Raw genomic sequence first — 19,886 nt, forward strand, 5'->3', positions numbered from 1 at the left:
TGGTTGATTTTAAAAATTGATATCTCATAAACTTTTTCATTTAAAAATCCCGCCATTTTCATATACCACTTGAAATAAGCTAAAAATAAGCTGAATTAATGTTCGATAAGATTGTATTAATTAATATTTATAATTAAATTCATAAATTACTTTTATTAATAAAAACATTTATTTTACACAAACATTTTACGTTTTGATTCGAACGCCATCTCGTGGCGTTTCACACAAATTATCAACCTTAATAAAATTTCTTTTATATCATATTAATTAAAAATTATTGTTCTATTTTATACATAACACTTTAATTAAACAAAAAACTCATTTATATTAAAAAACTAAAAGCGAATAAAATTGATTTATTTTAAAACGTCAACTACGAATACGTTACAAAATGTTTTTTTAAAAGAACCAATCACAAGCGCGGAGCGCGGTTCAGTTTCTTTTACGACTCTGTACGTGGTTGTTGTTCTCTTCAAGTTTGTGCTAAAAAGATTGATATTATGATGTCTAGTGACTTCGTACGAGTTGCAATTAGAGCAGCACCTCCGCGTAAAAAAAATTTTGGAAATAGAAGCAACGCTTGGATAATCGAAGGAAAATCCATCAAACCGTTAACCACAACAATACAAGATGGTTTCCCGATGAATTTTGATTTTGCATTCGACTCAGATTCTACAAATAAGCAAGTTTTTGATTCGGTCGTGGCCCCAATGATCAGTTCTACGTTTGAAGGATACAACAGCACGATTTTTGCGTATGGACCCACGTTAAGTGGAAAATTCTTCACCATGGAAGAAAAGATGCAAGATCCAGGAATGATTTTGCGTAGCATCGAAGAAGTGTTCAATTTGGCCACAAAAGAAAGGAAATCTAGTAACTATTTAATCAGATGTGCTTTTTTCATGGTTTACAACAACAAAATTTACGACTTGTTGAAATATCTTGGAAAATGTGTACAAGTCACCAACCTTCCAAGTGGAGAAATTACAATAGCTGCCAGAGAAACTGTAATTACATCAAAAAAACAAGCTTTTGACCTATTTGACCTTGGTTTAATGAACAGGGACTATTATGTTGAAAATTGCAACCTCATGATTAATCATTGCAACATAGTATTTCGCTTGGTAAGACCAACGTTTAACATATTTAGAGGTTATGTATGAAACTTTTTTAATTTAGATTATTGAGCACGAAATCAAGCATGGAAAGGACACTATGACTCCTACAGCACATTTAAATTTGGTTACTTTAGGAGGATGTGAACGTGTCAAACGCCCAGCTGATACCCCACGATTTGTTGATCGCGATTTTGCTGACAAGTAAGATTCTAAGTCTTCGATTTAGCTTGCAAACATTTTAAAATTTTCTTAGGCATTTATCAACATTTAACTCGATCATTGAGAAAAAAATTGAGAAAAATCCCGTAAACTACAATGATTCTATGCTAGCTATGCTCTTTCGGAATACAATAGGTGGAAACGCAAAAACGGCTTACATCGTCACCTTTTTGAAGACTTCAGTAGAAAATACCTATTTTACCTTGAAGTAAGTAATTTTTATATTTTAAGGTGTCGATCCATAAAAAATACTTCAAAATCAGAATGTGATTCGTTGCAAATCCTGTAAATACTTAACAATCAGGTTGTGGTTAAAACGAAATTGAGCAATCTTTCAGAAACGTTTCGAAATTTTAGACAATCATTTAAATCCTTGAAATAACCCAGAAATTCTTAACAATCGCTTTGAACTTGGCGATTGTTAAGCAAAGTTAGTCATTAACTATTAAGGCACTTGCTGGATGCCCCTAAGGGAGAGTGCTTTCACCTCTCCTATGGTACTTGGTAGACAATCCAATTAATGCAGAAAGCCCTACTACATACCAGCACTTGGTGCAGAACTAATAGGCTCAACTTAATCCAAACAAAGTAGAAATAGTTCCTTTCACTCGGAAAAGTTAGCTAAAATTGAGACCACCTTCCATTGCAGGCAGAATTATAAGATCAAAACAAAAGTCAAATACCTAGGGGTAATACTAGACAGTAAATTAAACTAGAACTCCCAGATAGTCAAGATGAGGAAGATACTTCCATTTTTATTATTTGGTTATCCCTAAAAAGATTCTAATTTTTTTTTTGTTACCGGTCGTCGAAATTCTTTTATTGTAGCTACTTTTGCTTCAGATGGAGTTCTATAACCTTGTCCTATTTTATGTCCCAGATAAATAACTTGAGCTTTTCCCCACTCACATTTTTTTGCCTTTATTGTAAGACCTGCCTTATCCAAATGTTTCACTGCTATATCATCCAAATAAGGTTCGGCAAATTCGTTATGACCTTCCAGAATTTTATCCATTAATCTTTGAAAAGAATGAATGGCAAAGTTACTGGTTCAAATACTCCTCGATGCATTATAAAAGCTGCATATTTACTTCCACGCTCAGTCATTCCAATTTGCCAATAAGTTCGTACAACATCTATCAGACTTAAATATTTTGCGTTACTGCACCATTCCACACAAGCTTCTATGTGAGGTTCTGAGTGTTGTTGAGGTATGGAAATGGCGTGTAAAGCTCGGTAATCTATTGCTGAGCTTGGTTTAATTACGCCTAAGTTAAGCATTTTATCTATTTTTTCGTGTATAATTTCTCATACTCTCGGAGATTGTGAATATGGTTTGGTTCTGATAATCCTTTCTTCTTTCAAAGCAATATCATGTTGAAGCAAGTTGCTTCTTCCAGGCCGAATTGAAAATAACCCAAAAAAATTTCCAATTAGATTCTCCAAATCCCTCCTTTGCTCTTCTGTAAATTTTCCAATTCATTTTGATTGTTGTAAAACTTCTGTATCCAGTAAAGTTTTTTCCTCTTTCTTTTCCAATTCAATTTGGCAACTATTTCAGGTTTTACATAAGATTTCAATTTACATTTACAAGGGTTTGCTTTCTTCTTCCAGTTAGTTCTTCAAGTATGATATTTTTCTTACTACTTTCTTTGCACCTTCCCATTGCATTTGTAATTTCTACAATTTCTTGCATGTTTTTCAATCGTTCAAGTAATTTCAATACATAACTAACTACTGGTTCGTTAGTATCTTTACCATTCCATAAGTCTTTCAACATACTTAATGGAGATCTAATTTGCCTTCCATAACATAACTCCATAGGACTGAAATCATGTGCTGCATGCTTGATCAATGTCCCACTCTTTTCCATGTTCATAACTCAAAGCTCTGAGTATTCTTTTAAACACTCCATGAAATCTCCCTACTACATTTGACTTAGGATGGTATGTTGAGCTGTGGATTATTTTAATACCACTTTGTTTCAAAAATTCTATAGTTAGGTTGCTAACAACCACTCTCCCCAAATCTGTTTGTATCTCTGAAGAAAAAGTAACTCTAGAAAATATGCTCAATAATCCTTTTACTAATGATTCTGAGTAAGCTACTTGTAATGATATTGCATCTGGAAATTTAGTTGCACTGCAAATCAAGGTAAGTGTACCTATTTTCCTTTTCCGTTTTAGTCAAAATCACGTAATTTCGTGAAAGTACTCCCTCTCGCAGGCGCAGATGTTTACTTATTTCAGGTAGTTTTGCATTGTTGTGAACTGATACCTGTTGCCGAAGGAGATCAAGTCTCGTTCTAAGTTTTCTTTTCATGTATAATTCTGCAGGGGTTTTTTCATTTTCATTTAACGGTGTAGCTCTGTAACGTAAGAGAATATCATAAAGTTTTTCATGGTATCCTGTTTTTAGATATTTTTTTAGCATTGCAACATCTTTCAACTTAGCTATAAAGTTCTGTTTTATTCCATTTCTAGCACAAAAATCTGTAAATTCTTGTGACTTAAAAATGGTTGCATCATCAGATACAAGTACATGTGGTAACGCTCTTCTGAATTTCTGGCTATTTTGATTTTGCACCGACCATTATGAAAAACTTGTACCCTTGAAATGGTCCAGCGTAGTCCATATGTACATGTTGCCAAATATCTTCTGATATATCCTATTTATGTAATGGAACCTTATTCAGATTTCTTTTTACGTTCACACAGGCTTGACAAGACCTGGCTAGGGCTTCAATGTTTTTATCAATGTTTTCCCAAACAGTACCTTCTAGACAAGGATTTCATTCTGACAATTCCTTGGTGACAGGAATGTGGTTCTTGGAGTACGAGACTGAAGATTTACTGGAATTACGATTCGTTGACATTGAAATGTAAATTGAAAGAATTTAACATCCTTATTTTATATTAGATGGATTAAATCGATATACAGCGTGAATTATCGAAAATTTTAAAAAGCATATTAATAAGAATTATTTCTAATTTTATTCTAAACAAAAATTGTTTGAAACATTTTTTGATACCGTTAATAATTATTAAGATCCACAAAAGTGTTGTTTTTATATCGGAATATGATTTTGAAACTTCTGGGGAAGATCCCAATTAATTTGTTTTGGCTAATTTTGTAGTTGTATAGTATCCTGGAAGTATTTCTTATATATTAGAAACATTTTGACACACATCAATACATTTAGTAATTTTTTTGCAAAGTTTGAACACTTTAAAAAAACATCGAAACATTAAATTAAATCGTCGTCATTGAGTATTCTCGAGATATTTCTAATAGATTAAAATGATTTTAATCAACACCAATAAATTTTTGTAACTTTTTTAACATTAATGGAATCTCTAGATTAAAGTGATCCAACTTACAAAATAATAGCAAATGGTTGTTTATTTGTTAATAAAACTATTTCAATGAGACCACAAAACCTCAAGTGAAAACAAATGCTACTTACTATTTCTAATTCCTGTTACATCTCTAACTTTTTTAATTTGAACTACGTTTCTCCTTTCGGTTACTGTTGCTCCGTGAGCATCGCTTCTCCGTCTAGTCGCTGTTCTGCAAATTTCGCTTGTCTTTGTAGTCGCTTTTACTCTTTGAGCTTCGCTTCTCCTTCCGGTAAGTGACATAAAGCAACAAGTTCTTGGAGCAATACTTAGGTTCATCATGGACCTACATTTGCCCTAAACCTACTAAGGCACCTACTGCAGTCTCATCCCATCTATCGCAAAAAACTCGATTTGAGATGAAGTTGATCAGCTGTGATGCTGTATTAAAACGCTTTAGAGCCTCCAGCCTTCTTTGATTCTTCAATGTAGATGGTCAGCGTTTTATCCGTGCTTATGTTGCTCTGGAGTATCGGTTCAGTTCCAAAGTGTGCGTTGCTTAAGAAAGTAGGTGTGATGTAGTTTGTGAGAGCTTCAAGGAGGTATTGTTTATGAACAGCCTCACTCCAGAGTTCGCTCCGGACTTTTCCCATTTGCAATCGGAACAACGCCATCACGACCACTTTTCTGATAAAAATATTTAGGGGTTGGGTTGTTGCTTTTTGTAATTAATGTGTGATTTCTAACTCACAATCAGTCCTTTCTCCAAAATAACACCAAGATATTACACTTTTGGAGCAAAGGTTAATGGATTATTACAGTAATGAGGTGGTGATCTCAGAACAATTTTAGTCTTTTAGGATTTCCAGAGAGAGTGTGCTCTTCATACCACCGTTCAATAAGTTTAAACGCCTGCTGCATTCTATAACAAAGAAAATTGTTAGGGCATTCTTTAACCATAGCTCTCTGTATTGTGTGACTTTTCGCTTTAGCCTAAACAGCTCTGCTTAACATAATGACCAATGGCACTCTTCCAGATCTAGTGCTTGCTCAGTGCGCCCACCATCATGTGTAGGACCGTATCCATAGATATACCTTTGATGTAAGCATACTGATGCAAATACTTAGATCTTTCAAGTCTCTTTAAAAGAAAAGATGAAAGACTAATGGATCGAAAGGTTTTAGGATCCTTTTTTCCATTCTTTGGTATAAAGGTTCCTCATTCAACTAAACAAGCTTTAAAAATCCTCATGAAGTGTATTTTCATATCTTCTAAGCTCCATTGAAGCAGAGCAGGAAAGATGCCAACTCGTTCTGTACAACGATTGTTCAATGATTCTTCTGAATACTTGGCAAAACTGCCATCATTCTTTTTTAGCAAAACCTCCTTATATTTATTATTATTTTATTACCTCCTCGCAAAACCCTCTCCAGACTTGTGGCTTCTTCGTACTAGTCGTTTAAATTCTGACTGTTGTGTTTTAATTTAAACACAGTCCAGTCAGAATTCAGTAGAGTTAGTTTTGCTTTTTGATTATTTGCTTTATTGATGAGCAGGTGACCTTCAGTGAATGGAGATAGGGAATCCACCATGGTGTTGCCCTTCCTTTCTCTTCCACTGTTCTCTCAGGACATGCTCTGTGGAAAGCCTGAGTCAGTGTGTCATTCCTCTAATTTATCGGTATTCATTTTATTCGGTAGGGGGAAGTCCCCTAGTGGCGGACACCTAAGGTTTTTAGAAAATAAAATAAAAACTACTTCGACAAATGTAAGTTTATTTATGAATTAACTACGTAAAGAAAGTTTTTTTCTGCATCTATCGCATATATAGCTCTCTGAACACTCAAGGATGTCTGCACATTCTTCATGAGCCCAGCCTCTACAGCTGGAGCACTGTATCCAGTCTTCGTTGTGGTCCTCTGAGCACACTACGCAAATAGTTCTTCCAATGTCAGATACTTCAGTTAACGGTTCCTTCTTTGCATTTCCACTTTTTCCTTTGACTTTTATTCCTTTGGTTTGTTTCCCCTTCTCGCCTATTGCTGCTTAAACCTTTTTCCCAATCTTTTCTGTTTGTCTTTAACGTTCTTTTCATTCTCTTTTTCTTCAACGGCAATTTTGTAAGGTGACGATGTTGGAATTTCACTTTTTTACATTTTCACCTCCAAGCCGCTTACCGTTTTTTAGAAGCATAAATTATGGACAATCTGGACATTATTAGGATCAAAGCTCGTTGATGGCTTGGGACTGCTGATTGTTGGTTCGTGGGAAAATCTTTTAGGAGTGTCATTGATTTCTTCTGACACCAAATTGTTAGACAATTTTGCATCGTAGAAAGTTGATGAGTTACCAGCAAATGCCAAATCAGTGGAATACACGGAAACTTCCCCGGTGCAACCTGGTGCGTTTGAGGACGTTCCTGGCTCTTCTAGTGGAGTATTGGCCATGTCTGCCGGCAAATAATCCAGGTCAAAAAATATATGTCTGTCGAATGGATGAATTCCTGTACATTTGACCCCAGAGATCGCAATATCTACTCGAGCTACTTTTGTGAACGCTTCATTGAATATCGTAAACGGTTATCCGAGATCCAGAATTTGCTCTGATCCACATCTCGCATCGTTGATTGTAGGTAGTCTCAAATGGCTTCATGAATGTTCTGTCTCGTGGTTGTAGTTTATGGCTGGTGTGTGGTGGTATGCTTATCAAATAAATGTTGTTTTCTCGGCAAAAATTGATGACCGCCAGTGTCTTATGGCTACAATGGCCGTCCAACAGGACCAGTACAGGGCTCTCTTTCGTCGGATGTGAATGTTTCGCGAATAGCTGCAATCATTGTAGGAAAAAATCACTATTCATTCAGCCTTTTAGCTGGGCCACGCCTACACTATCGGTTGGAGCATTAATCATGAGCCGATCATTCATCCTTTGCCTAGGAAATACAAAAATGGAGTGGCCGTTAACACTCATGCAAAACAAAACTGTTATATTTTTGCCCCTTTCAGCAGAAGGAAGCTTTCCTACTTGACGTACAGCCTTCGGAGCAAGAACTTTTTGACTTTTATGCTTTTGGTTTGTTTCCCCTTCACGCCTATTGCTTTAAACCTTTTTCCCAATCTTTTCTTTTTGTCTTTAACGTTCTTTTCATTCTGTTTTTCTTCAACGGCAATTTTGTAAGGTGATGATGTTAGAATTTCCCTTTTTTCACATTTTTTCCTCTAAGCCGCTGACCGTTTTTTGGAAGCATGGGGCAGTGGGGATAAGTTATGGACAATCTGAACATTATTTGGATCAAAGCTCGTTGATGGCTTGGGACTGCTGATTGTTGGTTCGTGGGTAGATCTTTTAGGAGTATCTTTGATTTCTTCTGACACCAAATTGTTAGACAATTCTGCATCGTAGAAAGTTGATGAGTTACCAGCAAAGGCCAAATCAGTGGAATACACGGAAACTTCCCCGGTGCAACCTGGTGCGTTTGAGGACGTTCCTGGCTCTTCTAGTGGAATATTGGTCACGTCTGCCGGCAAATAATCCAGGTCAAAAAATATATGTCTGTCGAATGGTTCAATTCCTGTACATTTGAACTCAGAGATCGCAATATCTACTCGAGCTACTTTTGTGAACGCTTCATTGAATATCGTAGACGGTTATCCGAGATCCAGAATTTGCTCTGATCCACATCTCGCATCGTTGGTTGTAGGTAGTCTTAAATGGCTTCATGAATGTTCTGTCTAGTGGTTGTAGTTTATGGCTGGTGTGTGGTGGTATGCTTATCAAATAAATGTTGTTTTCTCGGCAAAAATTGATAACCGTCAGTGTCTTATGGCTACAATGGCCGTCCAACAGGACCAGTACAAGGCTCTCTTTCATCATCAATCATTGTAGAAAAAAATCTCTATTCATCCAGCCTTTTAGCTGGGCCACGCCTACACTTTCGGCTGGAGCATTAATCATGAGCCGATCATTCATCCTTTGCCTAGGAAATACAAAAATGGCGGTATGAAGTGGCCGTTAACACTCATGCAAAACAAAACTGTTATATTTTTGCCCCTTTCAGCACAAGTAAGCTTTCGTACTTGACGTACAGCCTTCGGAGCAAGAACTTTTTGATGTTTATGCACGCAGCTCACTCAAGGTATCATCGCAGTTATAAATATTGGAAGGTTGAAATTTGTATTGTGTCATCATCTTCTTTGCTTTTCCACTTTTTCCTTTGACTTTTATTCTTTTGGTTTGTTTCCCCTTCTCGCCTATTGCTGCTTAAACCTTTTTCCCAATCTTTTCTTTTTGTCTTTAACGTTCTTTTCATTCTCTTTTTCTTCAACGGCAATTTTGTAAGGTGATGATGTTAGAATTTCACTTTTTTCACATTTTCTCCTCCAAGCCGCTTACCGTTTTTTGGAAGCATAAATTATGGACAATCTGGACATTATTTGGATCAAACCTCGTTGATGACTTGGGACTGCTGATTGTTGGTTCCTGGGTAGATCTTTTAGGAGTGTCTTTGATTTATTCTGACACCAAATTGTTAGACAATTCTGCATCGTAGAAAGTTGATGAGCTACCAGCAAAGACCAAATCAGTGGAATACACGGAAACTTCCCCGGTGCAACTGTTGCGTTTGAGGACGTTCCTGGCTCTTCTAGTGGAATATTGGTCACGTCTGCAGGCAAATAATCCAGGTCAAAAAATATATGTCTGTCGAATGGATGAATTCCTGTACATTTGAACCCAGAGATCGCAATATCTACTCGAGTTACCTTTGTGAACGCTTCATTGAATATCGTAGTCGGTTATCCGAGATCCAGAATTTGCTCTGATCCACATATCGCATCGTTAGTTGTAGGTAGTCTTAAATGGCTTCATGAATGTTCTGTCTCGTGGTCGTAGTTTATGATTGGTGTGTGGTGGTATGCTTATGAAATAAATGTTGTTTTCTCGGCAAAAATTGATGACCGCCAGTGTCTTATGGCTACAATAGCCGTCCAACAGCACCAGTACAGGGCTCTCTTTCGTCGGGTGTGAATGTTTCGCGAATAGCTGCAATCATTGTAGGAAAAAATCACTATTCATCCAGCCTTTTAGCTGGGCCTACACTTTCGGCTGGAGCATTAATCATGAGCCGATCATTCATCCTTTGCCTAGGAAATACAAAAATGGAGTGGCCGTTAACACTCATGCAAAACAAAACTGTTACATTTTTGCCCCTTTCAGCAGAAGTAAGCTTTCCTACTTGACGTACAGCCTTCGGAGCAAGAACTTTTTGACTTTTATGCTTTTGGTTTGTTTCCCCTTCACGCCTATTGCTTTAAACCTTTTTCCCAATCTTTTATCCACACTTTTGATCCACATATCGCATCGTTAGTTGTAGGTAGTCTTAAATGGCTTCATGAATGTTCTGTCTCGTGGTTGTAGTTTATGATTGGTGTGTGGTGGTATGCTTATCAAATAAATGTTGTTTTCTCGGCAAAAATTGATGACCGCCAGTGTCTTATGGATACAATAGCTGCAATCATCCCCTTTCAGCAGAAGTAAGCTTTCCTACTTGACGTACAGCCTTCGGAGCAAGAACTTTTTGATGTTTATGCACGCAGCTCACTCCAGTTATCATCACAGTTATAACTATTGGAAGGTTGAAATTTGTATTGTGTCATCAGTTTTTCCAAGTTATCATAAAAAAGATCTACTTGTGGTGTGTTAAACCCTACGGCTCGCATCATGCTCCTGAGTCGCCAGGTGTTCTCAGCGATATATCTGGATGCCTTTGCCTAACTTCAGAAATTCCTTTTTCACCAGCGGCATCTATTGGACAAATCTTTTACCCATGTTTGGTTGCAATGTCACTTCTTTGCCATCTTTTGCCCTCGCTCCTTTCTCCCAAAATCTGCTTCTTGTCCATTGCCTTCTCCCTTAGCTCACTACACCCTCTCAGCCTATGTTCCAGTGTCTCCCAATCCTCTTTGCCCATAGATCAGCCTTCATTTCCCTCCAACACTCTCCCAAGATCCTGCAATGCGGTCTTGCTTCTATCATTTCCTCATACTTCCCCAGCCTCCACCCTTACTGCATCCGCCTTTGCCTAACTTCAGAAATTCCTTTTTCACCAACGGAATTTTTTACCCATCTTTGGTTGCAATGTCACTTCTTGTCCCCGATTCAATAACGACGTCTTATCATGTAGAGTACTTTTGGGAATGTTGGACCGCTTCTTAAACTCATTTCTTTGGACAAAACCCCTTTTTGAATGAACACGTTACGACTTGCCTAAATATTACGAGTGTCCGATACTATATGCCGTCCGGCGTTATGGGACTTCCCCCTACAGTTTAATAATTAATTTCATTTAATAGCTTTGCACAAAAAGTTGGAAAACTTCAAAATATGCCAACGATTAACATCATAGGAAATAATAACGTTCTTCGCCAAGTTTTAGAAGAAATTAAGGTTCATGTACACGATCTTAAAGAAGTTAAAAGAAATTCTGACGTTTTGGTAAGTTCAAAATGAACGCTTTGGTAAATTTTTATGGTTTTGTGTTTTATAGGATACTGTAGGATTAATAAAGCAGGCAAGCGATTTGCTAAAAGATAGAATCAAATTATTAAAATTGGTAATTACTAAACCTGCGAAAAGAAATGTAAAACGATCATACAATTTTGATAACTTACTCTCGAAGAAATATCATATTGATTTTTCTACCATTGAAGTGCAGATTGTTAATGTTTTGACGGCAAATCGAGCCTTTGAGGTTGATAATGTTGAGAAAAAAATTAAATTGCCTTTTATAATGATTTATTTTTATTTATCAACTGAGGTTGGCAACGAATTCATTTCGCCAAATCCAGAACATTTTTGGGAAGAATTAAGTGTTGCTGACTACGTAACTAAAATTAAGTAAATAAATTAAATTATTAATAAATTAAATTTATATAAACAAAAATTAAATCAATTTTAGCCCCAAATTTGAGTTGGAAATGTTAAGCACTGACGATGATAGCGACGTTGATGCTACACCTGAAGTTACTGATATCAGCCAAGATTATTCAAGTTTAAAAAAATCTTTTAAAGCAAAAATTCAGGTATTTTCGAATTAAATTTAAATAAAATTTTTTAAATCTTATATTTTAGTCTAAAAAATTAAAAATTCAAATCGGTCGATTACTGGCGATATATGACTCTGCTTATGCAGAACAAGTAAGCGACATCGAAAATATATCCGCACAAAATCAAAGTATTCTCGATCAAATCGCCGAGATGGAGGAGAAAGAATTAACCCTTAAAAATAAAACGGCTGATATTATTATGCGCTTGGAATTAACCAAAACAGAGTTAGAGAATCGAAACAAACCAATTCCTGGAGACATTCGTAATCAATACGAATTACTTCTTGTAGACATCAGAAATAAAGATGCAGAATTCTTCGCTTTGCAACAAAACAAGCAAAATCTTGAGGAGAAAATTCAAGAAATTCGCGAATTAATCAATAAATATACATCACCGACTGAAACACAAGAAAAATTAGCAGCTTCAGAGTCCAACGTGAATTTGTTACAATCTGAAGCGAGTACTTTAAGACAGAAAATAGTAGACCAAGATTTTATCATCGAAGATATGGACGTTAAACATAAACGTCGCGAAGAGGAGCTCCTCAAAAGGATTTCCGAAAAAACAGGGGTGGAAGAACGCGTTTATAGCGCTTTCTTGCATAGTGATAAGCAAGTACAAGTTGCAATTGAACAAGGAGACTCAAAGTAAGATTTTAATAAATTCGAAAAAGAAATTTTAATAAATTTTTGTTTTAGGGCTAAATTAGTTTCGAGCGTTTGTGTTGGAAATGAGAAAGTGTTCGTAGATGTTGGGTTGCAAACAGAGAAAAGGTAATTTGTTTTTATGTTTTTGATAATTTTTAATTTTTTTTTAATTTAGTTTAAGTGCTGAAATTTCCCTGCAAACTACTGAGTGGTGAGTGATTTTTTTTATATCTACAATTTCCCTTTCCTAATATAATACATTCTAATATATATATACAGGGTGACATAGAAAAGTACATTGCATAGTGCCACATAATAGAGGACACTAAAATAAGAAAAAAAAGTTCCTATGAACATGGGTCCGCAAAGCCTACGGTTAAAAGATACGGGGTGTTGAATTTAAATTTCTTTTTTGTTTATTTGCAAAAACAATGATAAATACTTCTACAATTAAATTTTAATGGTATGATGAAAAATATGATTAATTAAAACAAAACATTAAGTTTTTAGAAGATGTTCAAATTGTTGCCCTTGTACTTCAATACATTTTTAAATTCTTCTTCTTAATGATTGACGGCATCTTTGAAATATTCCTGGGTTATTACGAAATCTATCTGCCGATTCCATAATTGTTCTTCATTATGTATTTCTACAGCATAAACTTCATTTTTCATAAATCCCCAAAATGAAAAATGGAGGGGATTAAGGTCGGGACTACGAGCTGGCCAGGGTACAGGCCCCCCTCGACCAATCCACGTATTTCCAAATCTCCTGTCCAAATATTCTTTTGCCACTCGAGAAGAGTGAGCTGGCGCCCCATCATGCATGTAATACATTCTTCCAATAATGGCCAATGGGACATCCTCTAATAATGTGTTTAAATCATTCTCCAAGAAATTTCGATACAGTGCACCTGTCAATCGATTGGGCAATCGAAATGGGCCAATTAAGTAATTGTCAATTATACCTGCCCACACATTAATAGAAAACCCATATTGGTGACTTCGAATTACAGTTTGATGAGGATTTTCATCACTCCGATGGTGCATGTTATGTAGGTTCAGAATACCATCACGACTAAAACCAGCTTCGTCAGTAAACAAAATTGATGAAATAAGGTTTGTCTTTGGTTTTGAAACCATTCGCAAAATTGTACACGAGGAAAAAAGTCACGTTCCAATAGTGAATGAATAGTTCATAGGAACTTTTCTTCTTATTTTAGTGTCCTCTATTGTGTGGCACTATGCAATGTACTTTTTTCTATGTCACCCTGTATATATATAGCTATAGCTTCTCTACCCTCCTCCCCCCATTCCACACCTTCGCCTCCTTGCCCCCATCACCTCCCTCATCCATCTTTTGCTCTCGCCCCTTTCTCCCAAAATCTGCTTCTTGTCCATTGCCTCCTGCCTTAGCTCACTACATCCTCTCAGCCTGTGTTCCAGCGTCTCCCAATCTTCTTTGCCCATAGATCAGCATTAATTTCCCTCCAGCACTCTCCCAGGATCCTGCAATGCGGTCTTGCTTCTATCATTTCCTCATACTTCCCCAGCCTCCACCCTTACTGCATCCCTCACTACATACCCTGAAGTCTCCCTTGCCAACCCTAGTACACATCTCCAATACCGTGTTTGTATATCCTCCAGCAAAATTTGTTCTCTCCATCCCCATAATTCTGCGCCCTACATCATTGTGCTCCTTACCAAGCCATCAAACACAACCTTTCTTTTTCCCACGTCCCTCCCAAAAGCTCTTTCCCACCATCCCCAAATCTTCATCCTGTTCGCTCTTTTTGCCATCGCCCTCTTTCCTCCTTCTTTCTTCTCCCCCTTTGCAGAACTTCATTATCTTTGTTTTCTCGACGTTTTAAAATGCCTTAAAATATCTTTCCAGGGACCTCATCATCTCCTTCATCTCTACCGCCTCTCTAGCCACGACCACCACATTGTCCGCACACACCAAGGCGTGCACCTTTGTTCCTCCTACCACCACCCCACCCATTTGCCCCTTCACAAGTTTCTTTTCCAAGTCCGCCGTATACATTGCAAATAGTGTGGGACTAAGCGGGCACCCCTGTCTCAATCCCTTTGTCGTCCAGAATACTTCACTTAACTCTTCCCCCACTTTAACCTTGGCCATCGTCTCCCTGTACAGGGTGGGCAAATTTGGGTGTTCTTATAGGCTATCTCAGAAACTATAAGAGATACGAAAAAAGTAGGTGCCATGTCCCGGTCTCTTTTTTCGAGACTAATCCAATCCCGCAAAGACATCCATAGTTGATTAAATTTCCTTTTAGGCGGTTACAAATTGACTTATGTGGTTGTTTCCGTTCTGGGTAGCGATTTAGATATGTTTCACACGCAGCATCAGCGTTGTCGTTATTGCGAATAAAACATTCCAACATATCATACTTTTCATAGTTACTGAATTCCATTTTCGAATTGAATGTTATTAGTTTTAAAAAAACTGAAATATGAGCATTTTTTGAAATCGCATAAATTTGACTTTTTGGCTACAACTTAAAAACAAAAGAAGATGGAGGTTTGGTCTTTGCGGAATTAGATTAGTCTCGGAAAAAGAGACCGGGACATGGCACCTATTTTTTTCGTATCTCTTATAGTTTCTCAGATAGCCTATAATAACACCCAAATTTGCCCACCCTGTGCATCTTCTTCACCCTCCCTATCAGTTGTACTGTGATACATCTCCTCCTCATTTCCTCCCACAACTTCTCCCTATCCACGTTATCGAATGCAGCCTTCAGGTCAACAAACAATCCATATAGTTTTCCTCCCTTCTTATTCAACTCCCTATCTACCAGGTGTTTCAGAATGTATATATTGTCAATTGTCCTTCTTCCCTTCCTGAATCCCGCCTGCCCTTCCGACAACAATTACCCCCTCTCCATTTCTTCTTCCAACCTCTCCAGCAGTAAGTTGTGTCCAACAGGGTGATTCCTCTATAATTGCTCACCACCCTTTACTCCCCTTTTTATAGAGTGGGCATATTATCCCCATCCTCCACCTGTCCGGAAACCCCGGCCCCCCGGAAATCCATTAGACCGGAGTGAAAAAAAGAAAAGTTTCCGAATCGAATTTTTGAAATCGGACAATATCTTCCGTTCGCGCATTGCATTCAAAGTTTAGGAATTTGAACAGATATACGAAAAATCGTAGGCGGTGTAAATGATATCCGATCGAGCAAATTTTTTGTACATAGCATAATCTGAAAATACATTACCAAAAAAAAAAATGTTAAACTGCTGCCAGTCCTGGACAGAAATTATGCTTCACAGACGTGGCAAACATTGCAGCTTGTCAGATTGAGTAAATCTATTCCAAGGCTTCGATTCCACCCGAAATCCTATTAGTAAATTCTATTAGTGGACAAAAACACAGGTAAGAAACAAATTAAGTACAAGGATTTTATTGAAAAATGTTCAAACACATTGCGTTTGCGAAAAAAGCTTTGACAAGTGTATTTGTCCCAATCCAGTAATAGTCAACTGCACTTGCCATAAAGACAAAAAGGTACCTCAATTAGAAATAAGATTTCTTTACGCTCAGAAACACCTCAGGCAAGGTAAAATTGGGACGGTGGATACAAAAGAATGGCAAAAGCTTACACTAAGGTTGCAGAGACAGATAGACTTAGCTCGTCCGCTAAATCAGACCACTCTGCCTGGACCGTCTTGTAGTAGTATTGATCTTGAATCAGAGATAACTTTTGAAGTTGATAATGATAAGTATGATTCCGACTTTCAGTCCGCACGCTCTTTGTCGTCTCAATCAGGTTGTTCAAAAACTTCAAAGCTTGCTTTGACAAGTGATCGATTTGGTGTGTCTGACAGAGCAACAGCTGCTATTACTTCTAGCGTACTCAAAGACCTAGGTCTTATTACTGATAGTAATACATCTCTTATCGTTGATGAAAGCAAAATTAGAAGAGAGAAAGAAAAATGTAGATTAAAACTTACCGCATCGGAGGAGATAATGGGGCAAATGAACGGTCCGATGTGCCAAACGATACCAATGTGTACAAAAGGAAGAACACATTTCAGTAATTAAGGAACCAGGCTCGAAGTACCTTTGTCATTTAGTACCTACCACAAAAAGTAGAAAAGACACAGCATTCTGCATTTTAGACCATTTTGAATAAAATGAAATAAATACATCTAACGTAGTAGTGGTTGGGTCTGATGGCACTTCGACAAACACTGGTTGGAAAAATGGAGCAATCAAATATATAGAAAAGCGTTTAAAGAGACCAGTACAATGGGCTATTTGCCTCCTGCATTTCAATGAGTTACATTGACACATCTTGTCGAAGCACTTGGTGGTAAAACCACAGGGCCTCAGTCATTCAGTGGTCCCCTCGGTAAACAGTTGGCTCAATGCAAGACTTTGCCCGCCGTTGCTTTTAATGAGTAGCAAGTTTTCCGCACTATTACGATTCGATTCGGAAACTTTTCTGTTTTTCACTCCGGTCTACTATCCATACGTCGTTTATTACCTTCCATAGCTTCTTCTTCACTGTGTCCGTCGCCTCCAATCATGGAGGCCTCATCTCCTGGCGCCCTTCTCCTCTTTAGTCCCCTCAACACTGCCTCCATTTCTTCCAGTGTTATCTCGTCTGCTCCTTGCACCCCTCGCTCTCCCTTTCCCAATCTTCTCTCTTCCACCCCTCCCAACAATCCCATGAAGTAGGTTCTCCATTCAGTCGTTTGTATATCTCTGCTGACTTCCTCTCTTCCCTTTCTCATCCTCTTTAAGTATCTCCATATCTCATTTTCCTCTTTCAACTCCTTAATCTTCTCAGCCTCCCTTTCCTTTAGCTCCCTCCTCTTTTTCTTGCATTCTTCTTTGTATTTTCTCCTGGCCTCTATATATCTATCTATCTCTATCTCCCCTCTCTGCCACTGTCTCATTTTCCTTCTAGCTTCTCTCTTGGCCTCTTTGCATTCCTTATTCTAACCACCTCAATCACTTTCCCCTATAATGTTCTATTCCCTTTTTCGACCAATCTATCCTAATGTATTTTCCACCATGTTCCATTATCTTTCTGTTCCTTCTTCCCCTCGATCCCTTTATGCTCACTTCTAGAGGCTGGTGATCCGACTCTACCAATGCCCTAACCCTAAATGTTTCTATCCTCTCCCATATTCCTTGGTCCACTACCACCTAATCTATCACGGACGCTCCCCTTGCACCCTTCATCTCCTTCCTCCATATTCTCATTCAATATCTACTCACCTCAGCATCTCTCTTCCTCCTCCATTCAGAATCTTATCCGTGGACCGTCGCCCCTCTTCCTCGTCCCCCATCTCCCCCTTCGTCCCCTATTCTTGCATTAAATCTTATTTCTCTGTTATATCTTCCCATTGCTTCATTGTCTCTTTCATTGCCTTGCTATATACTGTGACTATCTGCATCTTCTCTCCCTCTAGCTTGATTTGCCTTTTTACCATTCACTTCTGCCTCCATCTTCCCTCCGTTTTACCCTCCTCCGTAATTCCCCTCGCTATTCTTATTATAGGGTTCTTCCTCTCTTACTTCTCTTCCTTCATGAAGCCAGGTCTCCACCATACAAATCACCTCAAATCCCTTTAAATATTCCCAGAACTGCCCTCCGTTATTCGTAATCCCCGCTACATTCCAGAACACCATTTTCCACCCCTCGCTCTTCTCTAGCTTCACCCCTTCCCCATCTAGTTTTTTGATAAAGTCCTTTTCTGCCCTCTCCTCATGTCCTCATAATTAATACTTCTTTTAGCCAACTCCGCCGCTATCTGGTATTGCGCTCTCTGCCTATTCCCACAGTTCTTAAACTAGTGGCCCTTTTCCGCACAATGCCCATATACCATTTCCGATTTGCAGAAACTTTGGAGATGCCCGAAACCCTGGTATCTGTAGCAGCTCTTCACGTCTATGAAATAGTCAAAGTGAAAGCTCCTTTCTCACCCTCCCTGGCACTTCCATAATATAATTTACCACCCAAAGGGGGGTGGACTAAGACTGGCAGAAGGGAAAGGGCCCTTCTGCCAGTCTTGAACAATATTCTGTCTTCGTTCTTGAAGTCATCCTAACCCCTTGCTCCGTGTTTTTACCCCACAGCTGCTCCAATAATTCGTTCACCTCTCTGTCCACATCATAGAGTATCACCTTCTCTCATTTCTTAATATTTAGGGAGTAATTTTTTGTGTTATAGTATTGTTATTCCACGGCTACTTGGTCTTGATGAATCAGCTGAAATTAAATCCACCGCGACGCCAAGCTTTACCAGCGTACTTAGTATCCCTAGCATGCCTAGTATTCCCAGTACTAGTAGCGGTGGAGAAATGACGTTTGAGACGTAAGCTAACCCATAAAAAATTGTTTTGCCTCATTAATACTTTGTTTAATAATTTTAGGGTTAGTGCTGAAGAAGAATGTTTAAGTGATTTGTACGTATCATTTATTTATCATTTATTTTTGTTTGATTAATTTGATACAATTTTTTTTTTGTAGGAGAAGAGTTAAATCGGTAATGGAACATAACAAAACACTCTTGAAGAAAGTGTTTGAATTGGAAGTTCTTTTCAACCGAAATCTTTGCAATTACATTGAGCGCAATCCCGAATTGAACAAAATAACTCGAATAAAAGAGCAAGAGCTCAACGATATTAAAACAGAGTTACAAGTTGTTGAAAGTAGATTAAAAGATTTAAATGACGAATTTCATAAATTAAAAGATCAAAGTTGCACTGATTTATTCGAGGGTGGGACTAAAAAAACCCCTTCACCTAAAACAACTGAAGGTTATTTTAATTCTTTTTAATCATTTCTTAATAAAATCAATAAATTGTTATAGATTGCCCAGTTTGTGGTGAATTGGCTCAAATAATCAAGAGGGTCTCCCAAGAATTAGAGTTCCTCGACAATTCTGGAGCTGTCGAAAAATTTCGCTCCACTTTAGAATTCCGCCAGAAAGAATTAGATGTGCTCCATACATCAAATAGAAGATTAAACACGAGATACTTGAAGTTAATGGAAGATTATGTGAGCAATTTAATCGGTTTATTTTTATAATATAATTCTTTTTTATTTTAGGAAAGCGTATTAAAAATGGTGCACCTTCAACCTGAAGATCCAGAATTTTGGAAAACTGAGTAAATAGAATTCATTTAAATTCGATTAAATATAAACAATTTATTTTTTTAGGCCTCGTTGCTCAATTTCCTAAATTACTAAAGATGCTTTGAAAAAAAATTTCCATTTTCGTTTTGTTAAAAAATTATTTCAAGTTTAATTTGTATTTAATCCCATTAATATTTTTCTTAAATAAAGAGTTTACTTAGTTTATTAATAAGAATAAGTTTTATTGTGTCAATGCCAGGGCTTACACTCGTCATATACAAAAATCAGTACAGTTCAACACACTAACTATAAACTTAAATTACATAGTAACACTGCTACTTATTG

General features: G+C 37.5%; 1 protein-coding gene across 1 annotated transcript; it reads left to right on the forward strand.

Moving 5' to 3' along the window:
- Window positions 1-503: 503 nt before the first annotated feature.
- On the forward strand, window positions 504-19,647 carry LOC139431030 (kinesin-like protein KIF3A). The gene is made up of 14 exons (XM_071198597.1): window positions 504-1,124; window positions 1,180-1,319; window positions 11,026-11,167; window positions 11,220-11,569; window positions 11,631-11,754; window positions 11,804-12,426; window positions 12,478-12,552; window positions 12,602-12,637; window positions 18,634-18,777; window positions 18,836-18,868; window positions 18,933-19,222; window positions 19,276-19,463; window positions 19,515-19,573; window positions 19,626-19,647. Exons 1-14 carry the CDS (start codon window positions 504-506, stop codon window positions 19,645-19,647), a joined length of 2,847 nt encoding a protein of 948 aa, XP_071054698.1.
- The last annotated feature ends 239 nt before the right edge of the window (window positions 19,648-19,886 follow it).

This window comes from Onthophagus taurus, chromosome 8 (assembly GCF_036711975.1).
Source record: "Onthophagus taurus isolate NC chromosome 8, IU_Otau_3.0, whole genome shotgun sequence".
Lineage (NCBI taxonomy): Eukaryota > Metazoa > Arthropoda > Insecta > Coleoptera > Scarabaeidae > Onthophagus > Onthophagus taurus.